This window comes from Hippocampus zosterae, chromosome 2 (genome assembly GCF_025434085.1).
Source record: "Hippocampus zosterae strain Florida chromosome 2, ASM2543408v3, whole genome shotgun sequence".
Taxonomy (NCBI): Eukaryota; Metazoa; Chordata; class Actinopteri; order Syngnathiformes; family Syngnathidae; genus Hippocampus; species Hippocampus zosterae.
Window position 1 is genome coordinate 33,406,484 of NC_067452.1, and position 24,284 is coordinate 33,430,767.

At 41.7% G+C, this 24,284-nt stretch overlaps 3 protein-coding genes across 4 annotated transcripts; 1 reads left to right on the plus strand and 2 right to left on the minus strand.

Annotated features, from left to right (window-relative positions):
• Window positions 1-155: 155 nt before the first annotated feature.
• si:ch211-150o23.3 (galectin-3-binding protein) lies at window positions 156-6,539 on the plus strand. Its single transcript, XM_052058476.1, has 8 exons — window positions 156-511; window positions 1,896-1,934; window positions 2,021-2,329; window positions 2,578-2,886; window positions 3,123-3,437; window positions 3,715-3,864; window positions 4,020-4,094; window positions 4,425-6,539. The coding sequence occupies exons 1-7, from the start codon at window positions 481-483 to the stop codon at window positions 4,061-4,063; spliced, it is 1,197 nt and encodes a 398-aa protein (XP_051914436.1). The 5' UTR covers window positions 156-480; the 3' UTR covers window positions 4,064-4,094; window positions 4,425-6,539.
• Window positions 6,540-9,774: 3,235 nt separating this feature from the next.
• On the minus strand, window positions 9,775-13,225 carry dnase1l1l (deoxyribonuclease I-like 1-like). Of its 2 annotated transcripts, XM_052058479.1 has the most exons (9): window positions 12,830-13,225; window positions 12,605-12,765; window positions 12,441-12,529; window positions 11,867-11,953; window positions 11,659-11,780; window positions 11,102-11,214; window positions 10,842-10,999; window positions 10,515-10,611; window positions 9,775-9,972 (listed from the first exon to the last, which is right to left on the minus strand). In XM_052058479.1, the coding sequence occupies exons 2-9, from the start codon at window positions 12,743-12,745 to the stop codon at window positions 9,892-9,894; spliced, it is 888 nt and encodes a 295-aa protein (XP_051914439.1). In that variant the 5' UTR covers window positions 12,746-12,765; window positions 12,830-13,225; the 3' UTR covers window positions 9,775-9,891. The 2 variants fall into 2 exon arrangements, with proteins under 2 accessions (XP_051914439.1, XP_051914440.1); XM_052058480.1 differs by lacking the exon at window positions 10,515-10,611.
• A 447-nt stretch (window positions 13,226-13,672) lies between these two features.
• Window positions 13,673-23,858, minus strand: LOC127594320 (uncharacterized). The gene is given in 15 exon segments (XM_052056275.1): window positions 13,673-14,134; window positions 15,109-15,300; window positions 15,362-15,420; window positions 16,721-16,856; window positions 16,935-17,072; window positions 18,309-18,467; window positions 19,577-19,648; window positions 20,236-20,331; window positions 21,187-21,216; window positions 21,309-21,336; window positions 21,475-21,523; window positions 21,618-21,708; window positions 21,871-21,951; window positions 22,657-23,040; window positions 23,683-23,858. Coding segments are annotated over 14 exon segments (1,695 nt in total). The 5' UTR covers window positions 23,017-23,040; window positions 23,683-23,858; the 3' UTR covers window positions 13,673-13,930.
• Between the last annotated feature and the right edge of the window lie 426 nt (window positions 23,859-24,284).

Genomic DNA, 24,284 nt, shown 5'->3' on the forward strand with positions numbered 1-24,284 from the left:
CACTTGCAAGACATGACAGAATATTCAAATGAAAACGGGAAACACGCCAGACTGCGTGTGGTAAAAATCAGTAATGGCATAAGGCTTCTGCTTGATTTTGAACTAAAAGGGTAATGCTGACCCCTGGCGGCCACCTCGACAACAGCTAATCACGGGCTGGATGGATAAACGCTACTCTACTCAACACATTTCCGACATGGACGTCAGATTATTGTGACGAGCTGGCCTCACTCTCGAGACTTTTGTTCTCGACTTCGCTTTTAATTGTCAAAATGTCTGTCGCTGGTGTACGCAACAGTCGCGTCGCAACAGCCACTTGATTAAAGCTCTGCTAGTTAGCACTTGTTCGGCTGTTTAGCTCAAGAAGCTAACAAAGCTAGCACGTCAATGTCACATGCTACGTATGTAGCGTCCTTCAATACTCCACCGGCCGGCCATCATTCCGGCCCTGCTGTTTGATGGAAGGGTGAGGGGGAAACGATGCGAACATTCCTCTACATTCTGCTAACGGGTAAGTTTAGGCTGCTAGTAGTCGCTCAGGTTGGTTAACGTACAGGTAGTTCACCCTACTTGAGTCTAAGTTGCGCAATATCGGCCGGCCTGTCTCGCGTCGTTGAGGAATTTTACTTGACACATCTGTATTGTATTGGTTTGATGCTTAAAATCAACACTAACCTCTGTTTGTATAGCACCAGCTTCTCTCATAGTCTAAGCCTTTTTGTCTTAAATTTATTTCCCGTAACTGTGGTGCCAGTTCTATTTCGCAATCTTTACTCTAATTTAAAAGGGTTAGTTAGGGTTCACCCTTACCGTTAACTACTTTGGAACTCAAACCCCGGACCCAGGCTTGAATCCTTAATTGTGGATTTGGAACCCTAATTCGAAACCCCAACCTAGGTGTGAGACCTTAAAGCAGGTGTGTCCAAAGTCCGGCCCGCGGGCCAAATCCGGCCCGCGGTCGAATTTCATCCGGCCCTCGGCCCCTGTCATAAAATCAGTGCCGTCTGGCCCGCAGGTTGGGCGCAATGGAACACGTGTTGCATTGACTGAGGTCTCGTAGACTGGTGAGTGATGTTTCATAGAGTACTGCTTCCCTCTAGTGGCTAAATGAGTAATAGCATTTAGACACTAGAGGGCATCACTCACGAGTTAACAAGACATCACTCCGTGTTTATATCGACTGATATGTCATATTTCAAATGATCCTTGCAGTTGTGGATATGTGTATTGCTTGTTCATTTCTCTGTTGTTCGAGTCAAAGGTTTTGTGACTATTGAAAAGTCATGGTGATACATTCTATGTTTCAAATCAATCAATTTACACTCAGGAGACTTCTGTTTAAGAAAAAGTCAAGTGAATAAGCAGTTGCATGTGATATACCTGTTTCAAATGAACCAAAAGAAATTCTTAAGATTGTTGAAATTAAAATAAAAATGGAAATGTGAAACAGACTAGCTTACTAAAATTTGTTGAACAATATTGTTGTTCAATGTAAAGAATGTCAGCCAAGGTCGGCCCCCCGACATTTTACCACATAAAATCTGGCCCCCTTGGCAAAAAGTTTGGACACCCCTGCCTTAAAGCCTTTCTTTGGAGCCATTCCTGCATGTTTAAAATCCTAACCAAGGCTTGAGACCTCGTTTTTAAACTTAAAATGCCGCCCTTGTTTAAAAATTAATGTGGCCTCCACCCCTACTTTGAACCCTCAAAATCTTACTTCAAAAGCCTAACCCTTGTTTAAAACTTGATTTGACCTCCGCTTTCAACCAAGAAGTATAATTTATTGGCGTCCTCTTCTGGATAGGTATATGGTTTCCTTTTAATTCAGCAGCAGAGTAATAAGAGTTGAAATTTGTGTTATGTGATGGTAATTTAGTTTCTCATTTCATCAAAAGGTTTGTTAGGTGTTCTGCAGGACAGAGTCACTGCCATTGGTAAGCCAGGATTTAGAATCAAAGTGCTCGTCCTCCATCCATAGTATTACAGCGTGCCCTTTCTAAAAGTTGATTCTTGTCCTCAGATAATGTCAGACTTGTGGATGGGGAGAGCAAATGTTCTGGCCGTGTCGAGGTTCTCCGACATAACCACTGGGGGACAGTTTGCGACCACGGTTGGGACCTCCGCGAGGCTGACGTGGTGTGCCTGGAGCTGGCCTGTGGCTTGGCAGAGTCGGCCCTCCACGGGGCGGCTTTCGGTATGGGCAGAGGACAGATCTGGCTGCGGCACGTTCAGTGCACGGGACACGAGTCTAGTCTGACCCGCTGTGCCGTCGTCCTCCATAGTCACCCCCACTGCACCCATGAAAATGATGCAGGCGTGAAATGCTCAGGTGGGACAATCTTTTGATAAGGTGCTTTGTGCTAAGACATTGCATGCGTGCCCATGTGGGTATGTGTGTGTGTGTGTGTGTATATATATATATATATATATATATATATATATATATATAATGTTTGCATCTCCGGTTCTAAAAAAAAAAGATCTAAATGTTGCAAATGAAAAACGAGTTGAGTTGTGAGATTGAGGGTTCTTGACTGAAATGTAAGTTTTGTGATCACCCTCTGGTTTTCCACACAGGTACCCTTTTCATGCCTATCCTCTCCCTTTTGTCACCCCACACCGTGTTCTCTTCCGGGGAAGCGGTTCGGTTCAGTTGCAGCGTCCTGCCGGGTCACCACGTCAGAGACTTCCACCTTTACAAACATGGCGTGACCACGCCCGTGGTGACGCAGAAGGCGGAAATGAGTCAGTCACGGGTGGAGATGGCTCTGCCTAACATTGAGACTTTCCAACAGGGCAGCTACAGTTGTCGCTACAGGGTCAGCGGCAGCTCGCCTTCTCAGCTGCTCAGCTCTCCACCAAGCAACTCTGTCAACATCACCGTGGGTAAGTCACTTACCATCCAACCGTCACCCATTCACGTAGCATATGGTTGTTTTTTTTTTGGGGGGGGGGGGGGTGGGTACAGTCTAAGGCTCTTGTTTTGTGATTTTATTTTGGTTGGAGTTTTTAACGGTGGCAATGAGGTTATATTTTTATCTGCATACTTACCCCCCAACTTCAGTTGCTTTCTCGATCGCAACCTTGACATATAATGATGGCTCGTTTTTTTTTTCTCCCAGTGGAACTCCTGACCCCTCAGCACTGGTACAACACATCTTCCGAGGTCCCGGCTGGATCCGTCATTAAGGGCCACAGTTTTAACATCACATGCTTCACGCCGCAGCCGTACCCCGGAGGCTCCTTTCAGCTGCGACTCATCCGCCCCAATGGCACAGTGCGCCAGTCTCTGCCAGCCCTCAGCCCGTCCGTCACTTTCACCTTTGCTAGTGCCCAGAGCTCAAATGAGGGCTACTACTACTGCCTGTATCGGGTCCAGCTGGGAGGACGCACCTTTGTCTCCAGAGAAAGCCAGGCCCTGCCCATATCTATACGAGGTGACACTTCTTTGGCTCCCTCATTTTGCATGTCAGGCAATTGAAGATCAAGTACAGGAAATTCATATTAATCAATATACACACTAATGCACTATTTATAGTAAAGCCCTTTGTGACATTTTGAAAATGTTGCAATTTTAATGCTCTGGGGACAAAGGGGTCTGTGGTCGAGTTTGTCAAATAGGAGGGGGCTCTAAATCTCTGGCCTGAAGGAATGATCTCAAAGCAATGGGGAGGAAGATGTCCTTCACTGACAAACACATTTTCCCATCTTCAGACCCCGATCCAGTTCTGAGTCCAGTAATGATCAGCTGGCTTGTGTCTGGCCTGACATTTGTTGTTGCCGTCATCATAATTATCGTTGTGGCCAAAATGCTGTGCAACAAGGAGAGGAAACCCTCTGAACTGGAGCGAGAGACCAGATCTTGTAAGTCACTGGTTCTCAAAAGTTTTTACATGCACTATCCCCCCCAAAATACTTAGCTCTCCAAGTATCTGTCCATTGGCCAGGAATATCCATGTGGTTTTTTTGTTTGTTTATTTTTTGCATGAAAGTCTAACAACATATACTTCCATCTCCAGGTGTGGAAAACACTTATGTTGCCTTATCGATTAACAAGCTATGATGGTGTATGCAGCCAGGCATAACGGCTCAAGGTATGTGCATGTTGTTTCTGTCTTGAGAAAATGTGAATGTTATTGTGTAATAATTGAAAAAAAATCTCCCTGATAATATATTTTATAGTGCCTTTGTACAAATACAAAAAATTCCATGTGCATTTGATTTAATATCATTTTGCTCAATCAATTTTATCATTTTGAGTCTAACAATGTCATTTTGTAAAGCTCCAGTTATTGTCCCTGTGTCGGATTCATATAAACAAAAATGTGTGAAATATGTCTTTTACTGTATTGCTTGGTTTATATTTTGCCCTTGGTATGTATGCAATTATATGAAGCATGGGTTTGTCTGCTTCACAACTCCAGGGAGAGAGGTGCGGCTGTGTCTACAATGGCTTCATGGGGCACCACAAAACCAGTTGGCTTGGTCAGCGATCCCTGCTACGCCCACCTCAGTCTGCATGGAACAAGGTTTCTCCTTTTAAATTTCATCGTTTGGTACCTTTCCGTACCTTCGCTGTATCTGCTAGCAAGTTAAACCACTTGGGCCTTGATCTTTGAAGGAGATATATGATGGAAAATACGGATGGATGGGCTTAACTTTTATATAAGTATTTAATAGCTGGCTATGTGATATGACTTTCCTCTTTACCCATCAATTGTGAAATTAAACAACCAGGCAATTATTTTGTAGGTTGACTGTTATAATAATTATTGTTTTATTATTAATTTTTTAAAAGTGTCCTTGAGCAGGCAGTTCAAAATTCTACCCCATGGTGAGGTCACAGTTTGGCTAATTCATATATTTAATGTAGTTTAATAACATATTTTATTTGCATGACAACAGCCCACTCTGTCCCTCAACTTTGAAAAAAGTTACCACACAGTACTTTTCTACATACTTAAATTAGGCTTTGGCTAGAATCAGATTCCGACGGTACCACAACATTGAGCATACCTATCGCAGTATTGCAAGAAAGAAAATAGAGACTAGAATCCAGACCTTCAATCCCACGGTATACATTTTTGTCTTTTACGATTTTTCATGTGGGAGTGTGAGGAAATGGCTGGCATTGAACTACCAAGAATGACTAAGGTAAAATAAATATATAAATCCAATCAAAATACACGCTCTATCGTAAGAAAGCGAAACCCGTCGCTCAATAATTAAAAACAAAGTGTTGAATTTGTCTTCTTGATCAAGTGAATGTGGTGTGGGCTGTACTCCTTAACCTTTCAACCTTTGTGTATTTTGTCCAAAGACACCCCTGGTGGGGATTTAGTGACACACCGGAGCAAGTGATCAGTTCATAGCCACAAAATTAGGACTTTGGGATTTCTTGGTTATTCTTTCTTTATTGTCACGTTTGGATTAATGTGACATTCTCAAGGTTTGTTCAAATATATAGTGGTTGCAGGTGGGGGTCAGGGGTGGTTAAAGTTCAATCATTTACATAAGAACTTTCCGAATATGTCAGTAAAATAGCAAACAGGGTTTCATTTGACTTTAATTTAGACCTGCTGGACACAGAAGTTGTCTGTTTTTTAACTTGCTTCTCTTATATACTGTATTCATGCAAGCCTTGCACGTTACACCGTGCACCCAAGGTGACTGAAATAGAGCCGTTGCGTTCAAAGTCGGTGTTTACGCTCAATTCCGTATTAATGCTCGTGTATTTACAGTTGTTTCTCGCTCAAGGAGCAAAATGTGACTAACTCTTGTTTTAATATTTTTTTTTAATTAAAAGATTTGTACTAAGGAAGAACTCCACTAATTTATTGAATATGTTGTTCTCCAGCAATGGTTTATGTCAGGGGTGTCAAACTCGTTTTTTGTCGCGGGCCACTCTTTGGGCTTCTCTCGGAGGGCTTGTAGAAAATGTCATTATTTATTACCCATGACAATTTGACATTTCGGTACAGATTCCAGCCAGAATCATGATAGTTGACACACATGATTTTCTCCTGCAGGCCACATAAAACGATGTGGGGGGGGCGTAACTGGCCCACGGGCCTTGACTTGGACACACGTGGTTTATGTAAAGCGGGGGTGTGAAACTCATTTTTGTCACGGGCCACTTTGGAGTTAACGTCTTACCTCGGAGGACCGTTATGAAAGTGAAACCAAATGAATGTTCAATTGTGACAAACTGAGTAAGAGTTTGTTCAATTATTGTTCACAGTGTGTACACAGGGCAACAAAATTATTGCAAAAGCGTTATTTATCATACATGACAACCTGACATTTTGGTATGGATTCTACTTAGCAAGGATCACGGAAGTTGACACATGATTTGCTTTTGCGGGCCACAAAATGACGTGGCGGGCCGGATCTGCCTTGAGTTTGACACTTGAGATGTCAAGAATGATTTTGTATTTTGAATCCAACCCAGCTTTGCATTGTATGTCATTTATGTACGTTGCTGCATTTCAACGTGTAAACGTCACAGTCGATTAAAATGTTATTGTTGACTGGATTACGTCCCATTTTCCACACAGCTTGTGCTTTTTTTGTAACTTTATTCTTTTGAAATCGGTTAAAATCTTGTGATCAGGATAGTACAAAAATAGTCAAGCGAAGAACATCTGTATCTGTAGGTATAGACATGCAACTTGTTTGTTACAAAACCACTGAGGCACTTTTGTTCAGCTCATCTGTTCCAACACAACGAGGAACATATGGACCACTCTGAACTCGAATAACCTCAGTCTGCGACAATGAACGCTGGCCTCTTCTTATTTAGTCAGAAGATGCTAGAAGGGCATTTAGGAAAATAAAACCTCTCTGTGATAAAATGTCATTTTAAGTAAAACGGCCCTATCAACGGGGCAGGATTTTTTTTCCTTAAATCATTCTATTTTCCTGGTGTAGTCGTTTGACTCCATGTTGGAGAAGACGAGGTAGAGGAAGACTGCTGCGATGAGGAAGAACACCAACTGGACCCAGACTGGAAGGAAACGTGACGAGTGAGGTTCTTTGGGAACTTCTTGATGAAATTTCTTGGGTGTCGCTCTCAACCTGGCGCTTATGTATGGGGGTGACGCTGTATCATACGTGTAGCGTCTGAAAACCAACAGCAAGTTTGTAACACACTTGCCAGTAACTTAGAAAGACCTCAAAAAGTCAAAACGATGTGTCTGAGCAATACTTGGCTAAATAGTACCCGATATGACACTTAAGTGGCCATAATGGACTCTTAGTCAATTTACATCATCATGTAAGACCGAAATGCACCAAATTGTCATTCCTAACTTGATCACTGAAGGACAAATATTACTGTTAATACTCACTCGTGCTGAACTTCGGTCTCGGTCCACTCTGGTCTTGCACTCATGTAAAGCCGACTACTGTCCACAGACGGTGCACACAAAGTAGTCAAGTCAAGTCAACAGTATTTATAGAGCACTTTCAAACAGCCAATAGTCAATCCAAAATACTAAAGGGGTTGGGGGGGTCAAAGACAAATTTTTTTGTTTTTAAATCAGCGCACTGTTAACAGCCAATATTCACCTGCTCCCCGTACTGCAAAGCCAATGCACAGCACAACTTTAGTTATGAAGTACTGAAGAGAAAAATCTAGGCGCCACAAAGATTAAGTAAAAGCATCATTTGTATTTTCACGCAGGGGTTACTTCATCACAAAGCAATTTATTATTTCATTTGATAAAGTCAATTTTCCACATCACCTTTAATAGTTGAATGCTACAGCTAACATGTAATGTAACTTACTTGTCTTCTGGCAAATGACTCCTGGCCTAAAGAAAAGGACAATGATAGTGATCAATAAAAAGAAAGCTAGCGCACCCAATGATATAAAATATGCATGTGTTACTTACAGGTGTACTGTAAACATATGTAACTTCCTCCTCTGAAAAAGAGGGAAAAAAAACATTTGGGAATTTTCTCATTCCAATACCCAAGTCGATGGAAGTAGTTTTGATGGTTGTACAAAGTGGGGTGACTGCAGTGAGTCTTTGTTGGGTTTAGTGTTATGGCGTCGTTTTTTTTTAATCACAAAAGTATGATTTTATTGTTTTTACATTTTCAAAAATTTTAAACATTTTCATGTAAATCACTGCTTTTGAAATCGAGAAATTGACCATCTATTTAATAATATTTAGCGTGAAAAAAACAATCATCCTGACAAATTAAGTAAAACAAATAGCCCATCCCTGCTGTGTGGCTTTATATGAAACCAGGCAGGGCGTTGCTTGTCAAAATTGTGCCTAACCGACAGCCCAACAGCTGCTGAACTGGATTACTGTGCAGTTGAACCCAAGTACTCCTCTCACTTAACTCTGCGTAAGGCTGCACCATAGTTACGATATAAATAGGCAAATGTATTTTCGTGACAGGGAAAAAAAGAGGTCTAAAGGTGGACCTGATGTTTTGTGTGGGGTGTTTCGTGAAAAATGACTTTTGGACGACAACCATGTTACATTACGGGATATGTAGTTTCTTGGTGGGTCAGGGGAGCAGTCAAATTTTGACCATCCTTGGTTAAAAAAGGGAATGCATTACTGTATATAAATGAAAGGAAAATATGTGTATTCAAACTACTTTACCTTCTTCTCTGTAATAGGTTTTGTCCGGTTTTGTCGGCGGAGCTCTTTTCCCTTTGGCCATTGCTTCTCTTATTTTCTTCTCGTACAGACCTCGGGTGGAGTCTTGAGTACAAGGGAGGTATAATATGAACGATGACGACGATACAATAACTGAGTGAAACCCGCCGGAAAACAATGCCACACGCGCAGCCGCGTTTATTTAGAGAACAAGACGGCTCACCGACGACAGGACCATGTTTTATTCCGTATTCATCAAGCAAGTCGCTGATCTCCTCCATAGACCTGGCGCTCAATGTATACATGATGCGCTCTAAGTTAGTGTAGAACGTGTCGTTAATATCAGACTGTCTCGGTTGCTAAAAATAAATCCGATTTGCAGGTCTCGGCAACTTGGGGCGCTCCTTTTCCTTCACCGCTTGTCGTCCGACTACTTTTCCTGTGTGCACCTAGTTTTTCGTTCGTAGTGATTAAGAAAAAAATACATCATTTATTTATTCGTTTTTATATATTTATTTCCGAGTTCTCGTTTTTTTTAGCGCGCCGTCAACGTTCCTTGTCTACCGTCCAAGTTTTTGCCAATGCCTTGACTGGAAAAGCAATCGCACCTCAGGAGTGTTTACTTCCGCGTCTCCTCCCAGCCGTTTTTGTGTTCTTCTGTAAAGGCAGCGCCACCAAGTGGCTCCTGCCGGTACGCATCAAGTGTTGGCGTTTGAGCGCTTGGATAAACTACGTAACTGATCGGCAATTTAAATGCGAGAAGCGGCCGTAATTTGTCGTCGCCCATTTTTAACATGCCTATATTTATATTTTCTAATGTATATTTATTAATATATCCTTTTTGTTCATCTACTTCTCCCTTTCATAATTTTGCTGTTGTAAATTGGGAATTTCTCCATTGTGAGAATTTTTCCCATTTTATCATCATACATATAGAATTGTATATCACTGTGAATGATGCATTCAATTTGAACTGGAGAGGATAAGTGATGAAACACGTGTACAATATTTTCATTTGAGTTTTCTGCTCCAAGAATGGACAAAAGTTGTGGTTGTGATACACGTTTGGTGGTTTTTCATGACAACGCCCACACACAATTATAAGTGTGACAGCAATCCACGTATGATTGACAGCAGAGGAGCAAGAGTCATGTCATTAAGCAAGAATGTACATTTATTGTAATCGTTGTAATGGCACACTCTGAATAGTGTTTTTGATTAAAAATAGGCAAAAATAAAAAAGTGAAGCTCATCCCAAGTAGCTCTCGGTCTAGAGCTCACTGCGCAGGAGGTAATGGTGGTTCGGTTTCAGGTCGACCTCGACGGGGAAATGGTCACTCACCGCAAGGGCCTAAAGGAGCCGTTGAAACATTTAATAAAACCGGTGCCTCTCAACACATGACAATATTATCGAAAATTTAACCGAATAGTCATTCAATTGTAAGAAACAAAACTCATAAAGATTCAATACAACCGTTTTTTTTGCAAAATTTGCATTCCAAAAATTGTGACTCACCAAAAATTCAACATATTCCAAATAACGTTCAGACAAAAAAAAAATCCACATTCATTCTCAATGGCATATTCAACTAAACGGATTCATGTAATTCCCATTACAAATTCTAATTGTTCAGCTCAGTCAATTCACCTTGGACATGATTTTCAACACGATTTTCACGCCCCACAAAAGCATTTTGCATTCATTCGCAATGAACATATTTGAAAAGGCACTAATTATGTTCAATATAATTTCAGATCATTCTATCTTTCAATATCATTCCACTTGGTTCAGAATTATTCCTAGTTTCAATATTCAGCAATTCAGCCTTCACACGTAATTTCTCCATAAATTTCAAATGTTTAGTTTCTCAAACATGTTTGAGAAATGTTTACCTCCTCCTCTGTCAGATGGAAAATCTCTTTGAAGTTGAATGGCTGAGCAGAGCCAGGCACTATGGTGGAAAAAATTTCACGCCCATGGACGATGATTCTGAATCGGGGATTATAATAGAACAAAATCATGCACAGGCAGCAGACCAGAGGTGAAATTCAAACTTGGAACCTGTCCACTCTGATGCAGATGTGTTAACCATTATTACACACAGAGGATTTTCAAGAAACCAAAAAAACCCAACAACTTTAGGCTGTAAATGCTAAATCGTTCTCATTCTAAGTTGTTGCTTTGGTAACTTGACGGAGTTCACACCACTAATTCCGAACCTGTCATATGCACAATGCGTCTTCTCCCGTACGGTCGTGTCCTGCTCATCTCTGATCAGCCACCGAAATTTGGGGTCGCTTCTCAGGCGAACAGCTCGCCATCCCTTGATGGTGACGTAGCCGCAGGCGGCGTTCAGGTCGCCCAAGATCATCACATTCTGGCCCAATGGAAAGTTTCACACAAGTCGCAGTTCATGATCAAACATGTGGATATGCAGACAGATATCACATAGATGAGGGGATTTCAAAATAAAAAACACCTCTGTCCTCCACTTCCGGTTGATTTCTGTGAACACAATATACAGCTCATCCATCTCCTTCATGGCACGTTTGGGACTGGTGTGCTGGCCAATGAGGACCAGATCCTTCATGACTAAAACAGAAAACACATTTACGGTTTCACCAAAAAAAACAAACAGTCAACCATATTATTATCTTCCTGAAGTTAAAATGTTGTTTTAATGGTTGAATGTCATGTTTGCTTTTGATTCTGGCCTCTTCGAAGAAGCTGCCTCAAATTTGGGTATACAAATGTAAATTGAATTCCCATTCAAAATACATGTTGAGAGCACCCTAAAATGGAAATGGCTTCTTAATACCAGATGGTGAAATATATTTGCTAATTACTGTCAAGCACATGTTGATGCTACAGTGATATGTAACCTTTTACACAGTTTTTGCTTATAAGTCAATGCAAAATAATCTTGAAAAACTCATTGTTTGGGGTCACCCATATCTTATTTATAAAAACAAACAAAAAACTCAAATATTGATGTTGTGCATGGTAGCGTCTGGCAGTGTCGTGTCTTTATCTTACGAGTGGTCGGGGAGTGAAAGCGAACAATGAAAGGCTCTCTGGAGAAGACATCTGTGTCATTGGCGCCCTGCGCCTTGAGCTTAGAATACTGATACTGCTCCTTCACCTTCAGCATGTTGTTTCTGTGGAGATGATGGGAGCTCAAACGGTGACATGAGGCTGACCTTACCCTGACCTTTTGATGGGGACGCTGTCCACTGGTTTTTACCTGTAAATGTAGACGTACTGTTCCTTGTAGCGTTTCCTTCCCAGTCTCTCACTTTCTACGTAGGAATACGAGTTGGATTTGTCAAACCTGTGGAAATTGTCAGCAGTGAGTGATGCGGCATGAATGCAGCTTTCAAGAAGGAGAAAATGTGTATGTCGTGACCTTTGGTATGTCCCCTTTGAAAGCCTTTGACCGCATTATCAGCACTGTAAGGCGCACATAAAAGCATTCAATTTACTCAAAAGCTGACAATACGCTTTAAAATCTGACGTGCCTTGTATATGGATTAATATTCTGATTTCTTCGACGTAGTATTTTAAATGTTCTGTTAAGCGCTTAGTTACAGCTAAGCAGTGGCGAAAGCTCCATATAAATAAAGCTGTATTGTATTCGCTTTAGCTCCATCTAGTGGATGCAGAATGCAACCGCAGCCACTATTGTAGCTTCTAGTCTATGCGGCTCATAATGCAGTGCACCCTATACACGACAACAGTTTGAAAATGTGCCATTCATTGAAGGTGCACCTTATACTCCAAAGTGCCTTTTAGAGCGTAAATACGGCAATTGGACAAACCTGTTAAGATCTTTCAACAAGGTTTGTATTGCTCGTCCTTTAGAGTCGCGGACCTCCTGAATGAGACACAGGTCGCATCGGGAAAGAATCTTTTGGAAAGAAAATAGTCAAGAAAAAAATGATCTAGTCAAGTTCTGTGACCATGTTACTCAGGTAACATGTACCTTCAGTAGAATCCCCATCACTTTCTTGTTGTTCGCCTTAGATTCTCCAAAGCTCTGAACATTAAAAGCGCAGATCTTCATCGAAAACGCTGCGTTTAACGCACACAGACCCACCGCGCACAGCAGACCCCCAGTCTTCATTACGTGGACGATTATTTCCGCTGTAAATGGAAAGAATACTTAGCATGATACCCTCCCCACGGGCCCAGTACATCATCTTCTTACCTCCACTTTGAGCACATGCGTGAGCAACCTCCGGCAAGGGTGGGATCCGTGTGTTGCGTGACACAGAACGCGCAGGTAAACTGCAGGTTTGTGTGCTGGATGTGCTGTGTCAGTGCCAGATGATAATAGAGCTTTATCTGGAACTGCTAAAAAGCCCCTCCGTGGAATCAACAATGTCCACATGACCACAAACACAATTCACCTTTGAGCGTGTTGTCTTTCAAAAAAAAAAGGGGGAAAAAAAGCTAGTTTGAGTGCAAAGAGATTCTGTTGCTGTCCACGCTTGACGAGAGCAATTTCATGCATTTCTGACCTGGAGAATTTCCGTGCAGGTCTAATGAAATTGGTGGTAAACTTGATCCATTCACGCAATATAAAATTGGTTATTATTTTTACGATCATTTTTACCGACTGCTGTCAGGCTGATGAATAAAAAATAACAATCATAATAATAATTAAATGATGTGAAGGAAAATTGTAAATAGTACTGCGATTTATCCATTTTGTGTTCATATTGCATTTAATTGAAAGATGTTTGTTGGTTTTTTTCTCTTTCTTCTTTCTACATACATTCTTGCTGCTGCAGGCTGTAAATTTCCCCAGTGTGGGACGAATAAAGGATATCTTATCTTATCTTATCCTCATGATCATTTTATATACATATTCATAACCCATATAAACCCATAATGTAATATATATGTATATGTATAGTGTGTGTGTGTATATATATATATATATATATATATATATATATATATATTTTTTTTTGTGGGAGATGGTTATTGGATGTTTACCCCAATTTTTCAATATGTTTTTGGGTGGTTAAATGAACCAGTCACTAAATAAAAATAGACATTTTTTTAATGAATGAATAATAGCCATCGATTATGTATAGATTTTTGCTATGTGCGGTCTAGCTGTCATCGAGACTTCAAAAATATATTGGAAAAAAGTCATCAGAACTACATTTTCATTGTAAAAACTAAATATATTTTTTAACATCACACACATAAAATGTCTCGAAAATATCAACAACACGAAAACATTCAAACATTTCACATTTGAAAACCGAAGGACAAGGATCCTCCAAATGTTGCACGGTCACACTGGCCTTAAACAGCCCGAGTCCATTTGCATGAAATAATTCTCGATTCGTCTCTTTATGTCCCAGTAGAAGTCTTCTAGTTTCGCTCCAAAATGCGGATGCCACGGCTGCAATATGGCAACTCCCATCACAGCCCACACCAGCAGCATCAACAGAAGAGCAAGGAACACGCACGGTCTCCAACGGCTGTCCTGCCTCGCCTGCACAAAGAGGGAAGGAATGCTTCAGCTGCAACGGTGTGGACAGCGCTTGCTGTCGTCAGGTATCCCAGATATACACGTGGACAAAACTATTGGTACCCCTCTGTTAACGAAAGGAAAACCTGCACTGGGGATAGAAATAACTTGAATCTGATAAAACCGTGGTGTCCTCCTTGGTCATGTCATCATGAGAACACACACAATCTCGTACACCTTCGCACTCGTGATCCGCAGCCATTGTCTGTCGACCGCGTGTGCCCAGAATATTCTGCAAATAAAACCTTCAAAGGTACTGTTTATTGGCTCCAGCCTGTATTTGAATAACCAACATCCTCATCGTCCGAAATTAACGAACATGCGGAGGAAGAGTAAGGCCGACTCTGTCCCCCAACACCGCCTCTTCAATTTGTCATCAACCTGCAGCCACATGGCTACAGTCCTGTGGGTCCTACAGCTCTGAATAACATGTGCAAAGGTAGCTTGGAGATGGTTTGATAGCATTTACCTTTAACGTGCTTGTCTATAAATTTCTTTATAATTTCCTGAGCCAACTCTTGCCCTCCCTTCTTCTGGTCCATGTTTAGTGTGGTACACGCCATGCTACCAAACAGCACAGTGACACCTCGTTACCCTTTAAGTGACTGATTAAAAATTTGAAGAAACCTACCTACCTAGGTTAAACAGGACGCTAAAATTGAGTTGAGTACTTTTGTCAGATTCAGGATTTATATCACCAAATTGTCAGATGCGTTGGCGGCGTGTTACTTGTGATCAAAAGTGTTTGAATGTTTTATCTTGGTGGTTCAAATCCATTTTCACATTTGAGTGAAAGTTCATGTTTTATTTGCGCTGAGAATTAAGGGAGCGTTTAAAGAGTCTTTTTGAGCTACCATCTTATGAGCATTAAACAAATCTTTGCAGCTATAAACAGACACACACACACACACACACACAAACACACAGAAACTGCTTACTGCTTTGTTGCGATGGCGTCCGAGTTGCCCAAGTTCTTCTCTACACTGCGACAGTCGAATCCGACTGGACTGAAACTCTTGCTCCATGGTGTGCAGCTCAGTCTGCAGGGCCTCACACTGTGCAGTCAGTCATATTGACAGACAAGTTTAGTTTTGGGCAAACTTAACATGCTCTATGTCATGTGTCGTAATCTCGCCCCATTCAAATGACTGAAAATAAGACGAAAAGCAAACGTGTTCTTGTGCTCATCACCTCCTTCTCCTTCTCACGTCTCCTTCTCCTTCTCACGTCTCGTCTCTCGACGCTGCCATCTAAAAGAAATCGGACTTCTTATGATGTGAAGTTTCCGTGTCCAATGGTAACGAGGAACAAAGTAAATAGTTACCGTATTTTCCACACTAAAAGGCGCACTGGGTTATGAGGCGCACCTTCAATGAATGACCGATTTTTTTTTTCATATATTGGACGCACCGCTTTATAAGATACAATCTACAATGTATCCACTAGATGGAGCTACGCTCAAGGAAATGCCAACGGAACACTACGCTACACTACACTCTGATTTATATAGAGACGATCAGATGCATTTATTAAAGCAGCGACACAGTTCACTTAACCAACAGCAAGTTATATCATTGCCTTGTTTACGTTGAAGGAGAAAACAACACATTCTAGAACACATAGAACACGTTCTATGTTCAACTGCATAACCTGATCGCCTTAACTTTGAACTCTGCATTGTAAGCATGTCTCCAGCAAGGAGCCATTTTGGAGTTGACATATTACCGTAATGACCATACACAAGGCGCATCGGATTTTAAGGCGCGCTGTGAGCTTTTGAGAAAATGGAATATGTCATTTTGAAGTTTTACCATTAGCTACTACACAAGTTAGCAATTTTTGTTTGTCAGTTCACAATGTTAGCACAGCTTTGGGAACGTGGTTATGATAGTGCAGGGGTGTCAAATTCATTTTTGTCGCGGGCCACATTATAATTACCGTTTCCCTTGAAGGTCCGTGATGACTGAAACTATATAAAGAAGTCAAGAATAACGTTTTATACCATTCTTGTTGAAGTAACTGTAATGAGGGGTTTGCTAACAAGAAAATGCTAACAAAATGTCACTGATGTATTACATATGAAAATTTAAAATTTTGGTACAGATTTTAGCAAGCATCGTGGAAGTTGCCATCTTTGATTTGCTTTCGCAGGCCACTTAAAATTATGTGCCTTGAGTTTGACACCTGTGTGATAGTGTGTCCGGTGATTTTTTTTCTTTTCTTATCAGTACAAGAGCAACGGAGGGGAAAACAGTTTTTCACTGTGAAGTGACAGCAGTTATTTTCAGTGACCGTCACAAAAAATGTTTGGACTTACATTTCAGGCAGTGTATTTATTCATTTATTTATTTTTACTTTTACTGACTTCATCAGGACTTCTAAAGATACCAGACTTATTTTTGTTTGTTTACATCAGTCTTCTTTTTAAACAAGTATCTGTATTTGTACTTAAGAGTCAATACAGAGTATCAATACATTTGCTCCCTCTGTCCATGTCATGTTTTCCTTTTAGGAGATTCATTGTGGATAGTGGGGGTGGAGAAAGCTTACCGCTTAATTTCTGCTTTTGGTCCTTCACAAATGGATAATATTCCTCCTGCAGGCTTTTGTAGAACAGCAGCTCATTCTTCTCTTTTCTCAGTGACACCAGTTCCTCGGTCAGCATGGCTTCTCTGCCTTTGGACAGCTTGCGCCCACACCCGCGTTTGACAGTTGAAATGTCGGACCTCTCGTCCAGGAGACGAGAAGGCGCCTGTGTACCAACCTCAATCTGTGCTTCCTGCTCTCGTGCACGTTTCCCACTGACTTCCAGCTCCTGCCGGAGTTTTTGACTTGTGAGATTAAGCTCCTCGTAAAGGCTCTCCAGCCTCGAGACGTCCGTTTTTGCGGTAATCAGCGCTTCCTGGTAACACACGGTTCCGAAAAAACACTTTAACATCCATCCATCCACTTTCCGATCTGCTTCATCCTCACAAGGCTCGCGGGGGTGCTGGAGCCTATCCCAGCTGTCTTCGGGCAGTAGGCGGGGGACACCCTGAACAAGTCGAGATCCAATCGCAGGGCACACAGAGACCAACAACCATCCACACTCTCACCTAAGGACAATTTAGAGTGTTCAATCAGCCTGCCATGCATGTTTTCGGAATGTGGGAGGAAACGGAAGTACCCGGAGAAAACCTACGCTGGCCCAGGGAGAACATGCAAACCCCATACAGGAAGTCCGGAGCCGGATCAAACTCACGACCTCTGCACTGTGAGGTCGACGCGCTAACCACTGTACTACCGAGCCGCCCACCACTTTAGCATTGATTAGAAATCTTTGATATCCATCTTAAGGTCCATGTAGTGGTAACTACGCTTTTTGTCCTGACTAGTAGGCAGTGGCACACACTCAAGGGCCTTCAAGGCCTTCTCTGCTGGCCGAAACATGATTAGAAGCATGGACCTACATTACATTAACTACCCACTGAAGGCCCATGTTGGACACTCACTGTCCGCCACTGCGAGTAGCCCAACTTCGGAATACTAGTAAAATAACTACATGTGACCAGTGAGGCAAACTTGTGCAGTATTTGCCAACTGTGTGCTACTCATACCACCAGTGACATCATTTGAATTCTACTTGTTGATTCTAGCAGGGCCCAGTGGTCGACTGGTTAGCGCGTCGGCCTCAGAGTGTAGAGGTGCAGGGTTCGATTCCGGCTCGGGCCTTCCTGTGTGGAGTTTGCATGTTCTCCCCGTGCCTGTGTGGGTTTTCTCCGGGTACTCCGGTTTCCTCCTACATTCCAAAAACATGCGTGGCAGTTTAATGGGACACTTAAAATTGTCCTCAGGTTTGAGTGTGAGCACGGATGGTTGTTCGTCCATGTGTGCCCTATGATTGGCTGGCAATCAGTTCAGGTTGTCCCCCGCCTACTGCCCGAAGACGGCTGGGATAGGCTCGCTCCAGCACCCATGTCAAATGGACACAAATGTCAACTGACACACAGGTTCACCGTAGATTGGAAACGATATGAATATAATTGACTTGATTTGTTCATTTCTGACCTTAACTCATTCACTGCCAGCCTTCTTCAGAATCTAACCTTCCACGTGAAACAAAAACAAAACAAAACATAGAAGACATAAAAATATGTACCTGGGACTGAATGTCTGGATTCTTAAAAGACACAAGTGTGACAGTTTTGCTGAGGTCCTCATTTTGCTCCTGGATGACTTTCTGAATCTTTTCTTCAAAGGTCACTTTCTGCTTCTTCATTTGGAGCGCCAGTTTCCTCGACGCTTCCTTCGGAAACCTCTGCAAGAATTCACAATGTTTCGTCAAATCCACTCATGTGCCGAAGATGAACGATGGGCTCAACCTTTATGAGCACACTTAGGAAAGGTAACAAAATACAGCGGTACTCTCAAACACACCAAAAGTTGTACAATGTTGGCTTTGTGGCTTTATGCGCCACTTTATATTTTTTTCTCTGAAGTGACGAATAAGTAAGGAGACAAAGAAGATCCACACTCGAAGCAGGTACCCGTTTCAGTATCATGATAGAGATGATCGCGAGTAGCCACCCGGGTGACCATACACAATTGTTGTTAGGCACCGTTGCTGGCTTGACTCTGCTTGGCTTCTACAACTAGTTTTTGTTCCATTAAACTAGGCTAGGTGGGACTTTCTAGCACAGAGTTGGGCCTGAATAGATTTTGTTAATCAGGCAGATGAGTCAAGTCATTTGCACATGAGGTTAAAAAAGAAAAGAGTACAATTGTTTATGGTAAATACATTATATGTTTTGCTTTTACACATTATTGCAACAAATATTTTTAGACTCTTGATACTTAACCTTTCAGGGACAGCAGTTACTACTTAATCATGTTTCCGAATGTGGCCCCTGGTCCAAACTTTGACTACCTCTACCAGGACAGCTTTTGATGAACAAGGGACTTTTATTTGGATCTGTCTGTGCGGAGTGATGTCATGCTTTTGAGTCCGTCGGTTTTGTATTGATTGATAAGGAGCTGAATCAAGATGAGGACTCATTTGTTTGCTTCTTACGCTAGCCACCGACTGGTTAGATACCATATCCTTGTCACTTGTGATCTGAGGGCAGTGTCATAAATGGATGTGTTAAGTTTTAGGATTTTACATAACCGTAGTGGTGGATTCAAATTTAAACTAATGGATGAGGATAAGCAGTACAGATCATGCATGGAAGGAACGGTGAATGTTCAAAAATGCAATGCGTTGTGTGATAAGCGATTGTGTCGAAATGTCACCTATTTGTTACCTTTTTATGTTGGCAGCAGTTTGGACTGAGAAACTCCGTTTTTGAACGTTTTCAAATTTGCAGCAGATAATGACCGACTTTAGGGTTCCATTTTGTTTTTGTTGTTAGTTTTTTTTTTTTTTACCTGCAGGCATGCTTGCAGCTGTGTCTCCAGAAGCTTAATGTTGTTTCTCAGCACGTCTTCACTGCAGCGAGCCTGCGGGTTTAGCAAGGAAACAACGAGCTGTCATGTTGCACCTAGAAATGAAACGGGTTACGTGGAAGGATGGCAATTCGTAACAAAATAGAAAGTAAAAAAAACAAACACTTCCCTGAGTTGAACAAATGAAAACCGCCTGTCAGTTAATGCATTGTCAGAGTTACAACATAAAAAGCAGATTTCAGCAGATGTACATCTTTAAAAATATATCATGCAGGACGGACGTAGTCGGGTTTCAAACCCGAACCTCACAGCTGCGAGGCAGACATGCAAGCAACTACTCCACCATGCTGCCCATCCTTCACCACACTGACTTCATTCGTAATTCAGATTACATTTATATGTTTTGATATCTGAGTCAGTTGCTCTGCATTGAACCACCATTCCATGCATTGAACCAGCCCCGCACCCCTTCCTGTATAAGATTGACAACTTGCGCTCATCGTTAGAGACAAGAGCGGAGGCAGGAAACCACAGAGCTGATCGGCCTTCCTGAGGTGACAGCTGCCATTCCTCTGCTGTTTAGATGACGGTGATGAAGCATACCTCACCAGTCTTACAACAATGTTTCCAGTCGCACTTACCATCCATACCGCGTTTAAGGCATTCTGCAGCTGGATGCAACAGTCCTGCAGTGCTGCGACTTTCTTCTTGATGGCCTTTTCCCTCCACAAGCCCTCCTTGATAGAGAAACGGCATCAGATGAGGTTAGAGCTATTTACACCAGCCTGACAGATGTCGTGAAATACAGGGGATGTAAAAAGCTGCCACACTCCTGTTCAAATGCTTGGTTTTCGTAGTACAAAAACAAGATAAATCAATTGGAAACTTGTTCAATACATATTTCCCAATCGCATGTAGGAAAGTGTGTAGTGGTCCGATGATTGAACATATTGGCCAGAATTTAAAACTGTATACATGGGTGGAGTTTTCTTTCTTTTAGTAGTTTCCTACATAGTCACAGTTAGAAACGGGCGTTTGCGCTGTTGTGGGAGTGAACACAGACAATTCGCTTTAAAGCCAATGGAGGTGCCTCCTCACACTATCGTTAAATTCATTGCAGGAGATATTAATTGGTCTACGCGGAGGGAACATAAACCGAATAAGGAGAGTCCATGGAGGTGATTGCAACACAATAAGAAGATCTCCACTTGCGCATGATCTAAAGTTGGCCTCTGTGAAGTGGCCACTAGGAGACCATCTCCCATTTGGTCAGCTAGGTAAGAGTTTTTCTCTTCACCAAAAAAGACCATTGTCTGGAAAAAAAAGAAATCTTAAATCTAATTGAACAAATAAGTAGACAAGTTGAACATCATAGTGCTAGACCACCTTCCACTGACATGTTCCATCTGCACAAGATGCACCATTTTTTACACAGGAGCGCATGTGTGTGTGTCTGTGTATGAAAATGGAAGCAGACTGGTTTGTAAACTATCATGTAAATATAGTAACTTCATTTGTAAAAGTCCTAAAAATCCTGAAGTGAAGTTTGCACCTATAGCAACAAAATATAGCAGTGCAACAAAAGAGCTCACCTGCATGTAGTCCTGTAACTGCAGAATATCCTGGAAAATATATATTGAGTTATGGTGGGGGGTTTTTTCATGTCGTGGTTTTTGTGTCCGTAAAAATAGCAAAACAACAATTGTGAACTCACTGATTCTTTGATGGTCACAAGGCCTGAACTGCAAAAGTGATGAACAAATATATGTATTATTATTTTGATTTTTAGATGTCATACATTGCTCAATAAAGTTCAATATGGTAACTTAATGGCACCCCCCCCCCGGACAATCTGCAATAAAACAATTTTTGTCACTCACTCTGTCTGGACACTGGCTTCTCTCATCTTTTGTTGGGGAGTGTGTGCAGCTTGGTAAAAGATTAAAAACAAAAAAAAACATTGATTTCATAGTATGTAGCAATGCTGCAAATACTTCAATACAAATACCATTCAGCCACCTACCATCTTTGACACTGTCTATTTCATGTGCGCTCTTTTCCCCCTTGGTCACGTCCACGCAGGCTTCGTCCTGTACCATCATCTTCATCATCACCTGGTGACGCAAGAAGAGGACGTGAGTACTTTGCTTCCATGTTGCCTCATTGCATTCGGTACAATACATTCACTCCAATACATCATTATATTATGTCACATTTGAGAACAGAAATGTGTACTTTCTCCATCTTTGTCAAAATAGGCCGGTTACTTTTACAACCTTTGTGGATGAGCTGGCAACCCGTGTTGAAATCTTGATTGATTGAGGACTTGGGTCCCTCGATGGAAAAACAGGGATCAGCTACATGGACGACCATGAACTATTAACATTTATGACATAACAGAATGGAAGAAGCAAGATATTCTCCATCCATAACCTTATTTAGGGTCATTTTCATACATTAACTGCTACTGCTTGGCTTGTGCCAGCCTAAAAACCTTAAGTGTGTGATGTGTAAAAATTCTCTGTCCAATTTGTAAAAACTCATCATATGAATTTGTCCAGTGGTCATTATTAGCGAATGTAAGGTTTTTGTTACTTTGATTGAGAACATGTTTCAATGTCATACATGTCGAGCCAACACCATACCGGTTTAGAGCACTATGTAAATTAATAAGAGGGAAATTATTTTGGGGTTTGCGGGTTTTTTTCCGTTGTGCCATATTATCAGTATTTATTGTACACAATAGACAGTCTTCTTAATTTTTTTGTACATTTGTGTATTTTTGTACTTAACTCATTCACTCCCATAGACGTTTTTAAACGTATTTTCAGACTTGGTCTAGAATTGGCTAGTACTGAATGAGTTTTTAAGTAGATTTCAGAGTAGGATCCAATTTCCTTTTTTTTTTTAAACTATGATATAAGTACAGGAGTTGAATCAGCAGTTCTACTTTTACCCATTTATACACAAGTATCGTTACTTCTACGGTACTTAAAGTCAAGCGTATGTGAGTACTTTAGCCACTTATGAATGATGTCAAGCAATGAAAACAAAACACTCACAGAGTGGCCCGCGTCCTCGCCGCCGCCGTCACAGAGGCTCCTCCGTCGGCTAATCCACTCTGACGTGCTCCACGGGGAAGAAAAAGAAGAAGAATAGCGGGCGGAGATGCTCGAGAACCAATAGCTTTCTCGGGTGATGGGCAGCGGAGGCAGCGACCTCCTCCTCATGAACTCCACTTGCCTCTTGTTCTTCAGCGTGTGTTTCAGCAGCGCCGCGTCGCCGTCTCTAGCGGGGATCCGGCATGACGTCACGTTCGTGCGTCTTCGTAGCTGCTCATGTTTCTCCGCTCTGATCTCCACTTTACGATCAAAGTCTCTCACGGGGGATACTTGGAGACCGCGGAGACAAAGCACGTCCATAGCCCGGGTCAACAACCTCACTGCCTACACGCACACACGCAGGCACGCATTGCACAAACGAAATGTATTGATACGACTACACTCGTGTTTTACAAGTACTGTAATAGTTTTCCCGGTCCGCCCACTTGCGATGCATTTTTTGCCGACTAGAAGGCCTGCACACATAATCAAATGCAATGCATCCTGATTCATATAGCGACACGAACTACATTGAACTTTGAATGAATGTGAGTTATGTAAAAAAAAAACATAAATATACTGTTATAGAGTGCCACAACTACAAAAATATATCTGTATTTTTTTTTGGGGGGGGGGGGCATTTTCAGGCTATGTGCTCTGTTTTATTTTACCAAGGCTCAAAAAAATTTGTAAAACTGTATGTTTGGCTCTGTTGTTTATTGGAAATGGCGACTGAATGTGAAAAGTAACCCCAAGCACTGTACATGTGTATAAATGTAGAGCCACAAAACTTATACAGTATTTCATTTAGTAAATACACCAAATTGACACCAGATAGTGCCATGAATGAGGACATTTGTTGTACGTTGCAAACATCAGAATGCCGAATGGAGCTAGATGATGCACATGGAGTGGTGAACTGTGCTAGGAAATGCACAGTTTAAGAAAAGTTTTCTCGAAATACAGAAATTTTAGAAGCCCACCTACCACGCCATCTCATCCAGAGTGGAACACTCTTCATGCAGCTATTCAGAAATCATCCATTCCTCAGCCCCCCGCCCCCGACTCTAGAGATTGAGGCTGTCTCGTCTTTTTCACATAACTTTTTCTGCTAAGCACAATTTTTCAGGAAGTGAAGGGGACCTCCACGTCATTTGTTCCTCTATCTCAACAGCCACTCATGCCAAACCGATGCATTACCCGGGTGGGCCCAAAGATTACAGATAAAGCAACCCCCCCCCCCCCCACCCGGCCTGCACGCCACACCATTTGAGGAGGGAGGCTTTCTTTAATACTTTACATTCTTATTTTTTTTCTTTTGTTCCAAAAATACCCATTCCCCCAACCACCATTTTCATAACTTTTGTTTTTACTTTCTGATGTTACTCATTTCATAGCGTTGATCCACTAATGCACAGCCTACTGTGTAATTGACCTTGTGTATGTTTTGGGATCCTGTGTTCATATTCAAGCCTTTTGTTATTTTAGGTGACAGTAAAAAGTTACAGAATTACAACAAATGTGGGCCGTTGCATATTTCCAAGGTCAAATGTGACAGACTGGTTTAACAGTTTGTCTTGTATGTTCAT

Bases quoted from the DNA above. Each gene is read 5' to 3' on its own strand.
- si:ch211-150o23.3 (XM_052058476.1), top strand. From the start codon at position 481: ATGCGAACATTCCTCTACATTCTGCTAACGG. The intron at 1,935-2,020 runs GTAAGCCAGGAT...TCTTGTCCTCAG, and splicing joins GGACAGAGTCACTGCCATTG to ATAATGTCAGACTTGTGGAT. The intron at 2,330-2,577 runs GTGGGACAATCT...TTTTCCACACAG, and splicing joins TGCAGGCGTGAAATGCTCAG to GTACCCTTTTCATGCCTATC.
- dnase1l1l (XM_052058479.1), bottom strand. From the start codon at position 12,745: ATGAAGACTGGGGGTCTGCTGTGCGCGGTGGGTCTGTGTGCGTTAAAC. The intron at 11,781-11,866 runs GTAAAAACCAGT...TCATCTCCACAG, and splicing joins CAGTACGTCTACATTTACAG to AAACAACATGCTGAAGGTGA. The intron at 11,215-11,658 runs GTAAGATAAAGA...TTTCTGTTTTAG, and splicing joins CTTTCACTCCCCGACCACTC to TCATGAAGGATCTGGTCCTC.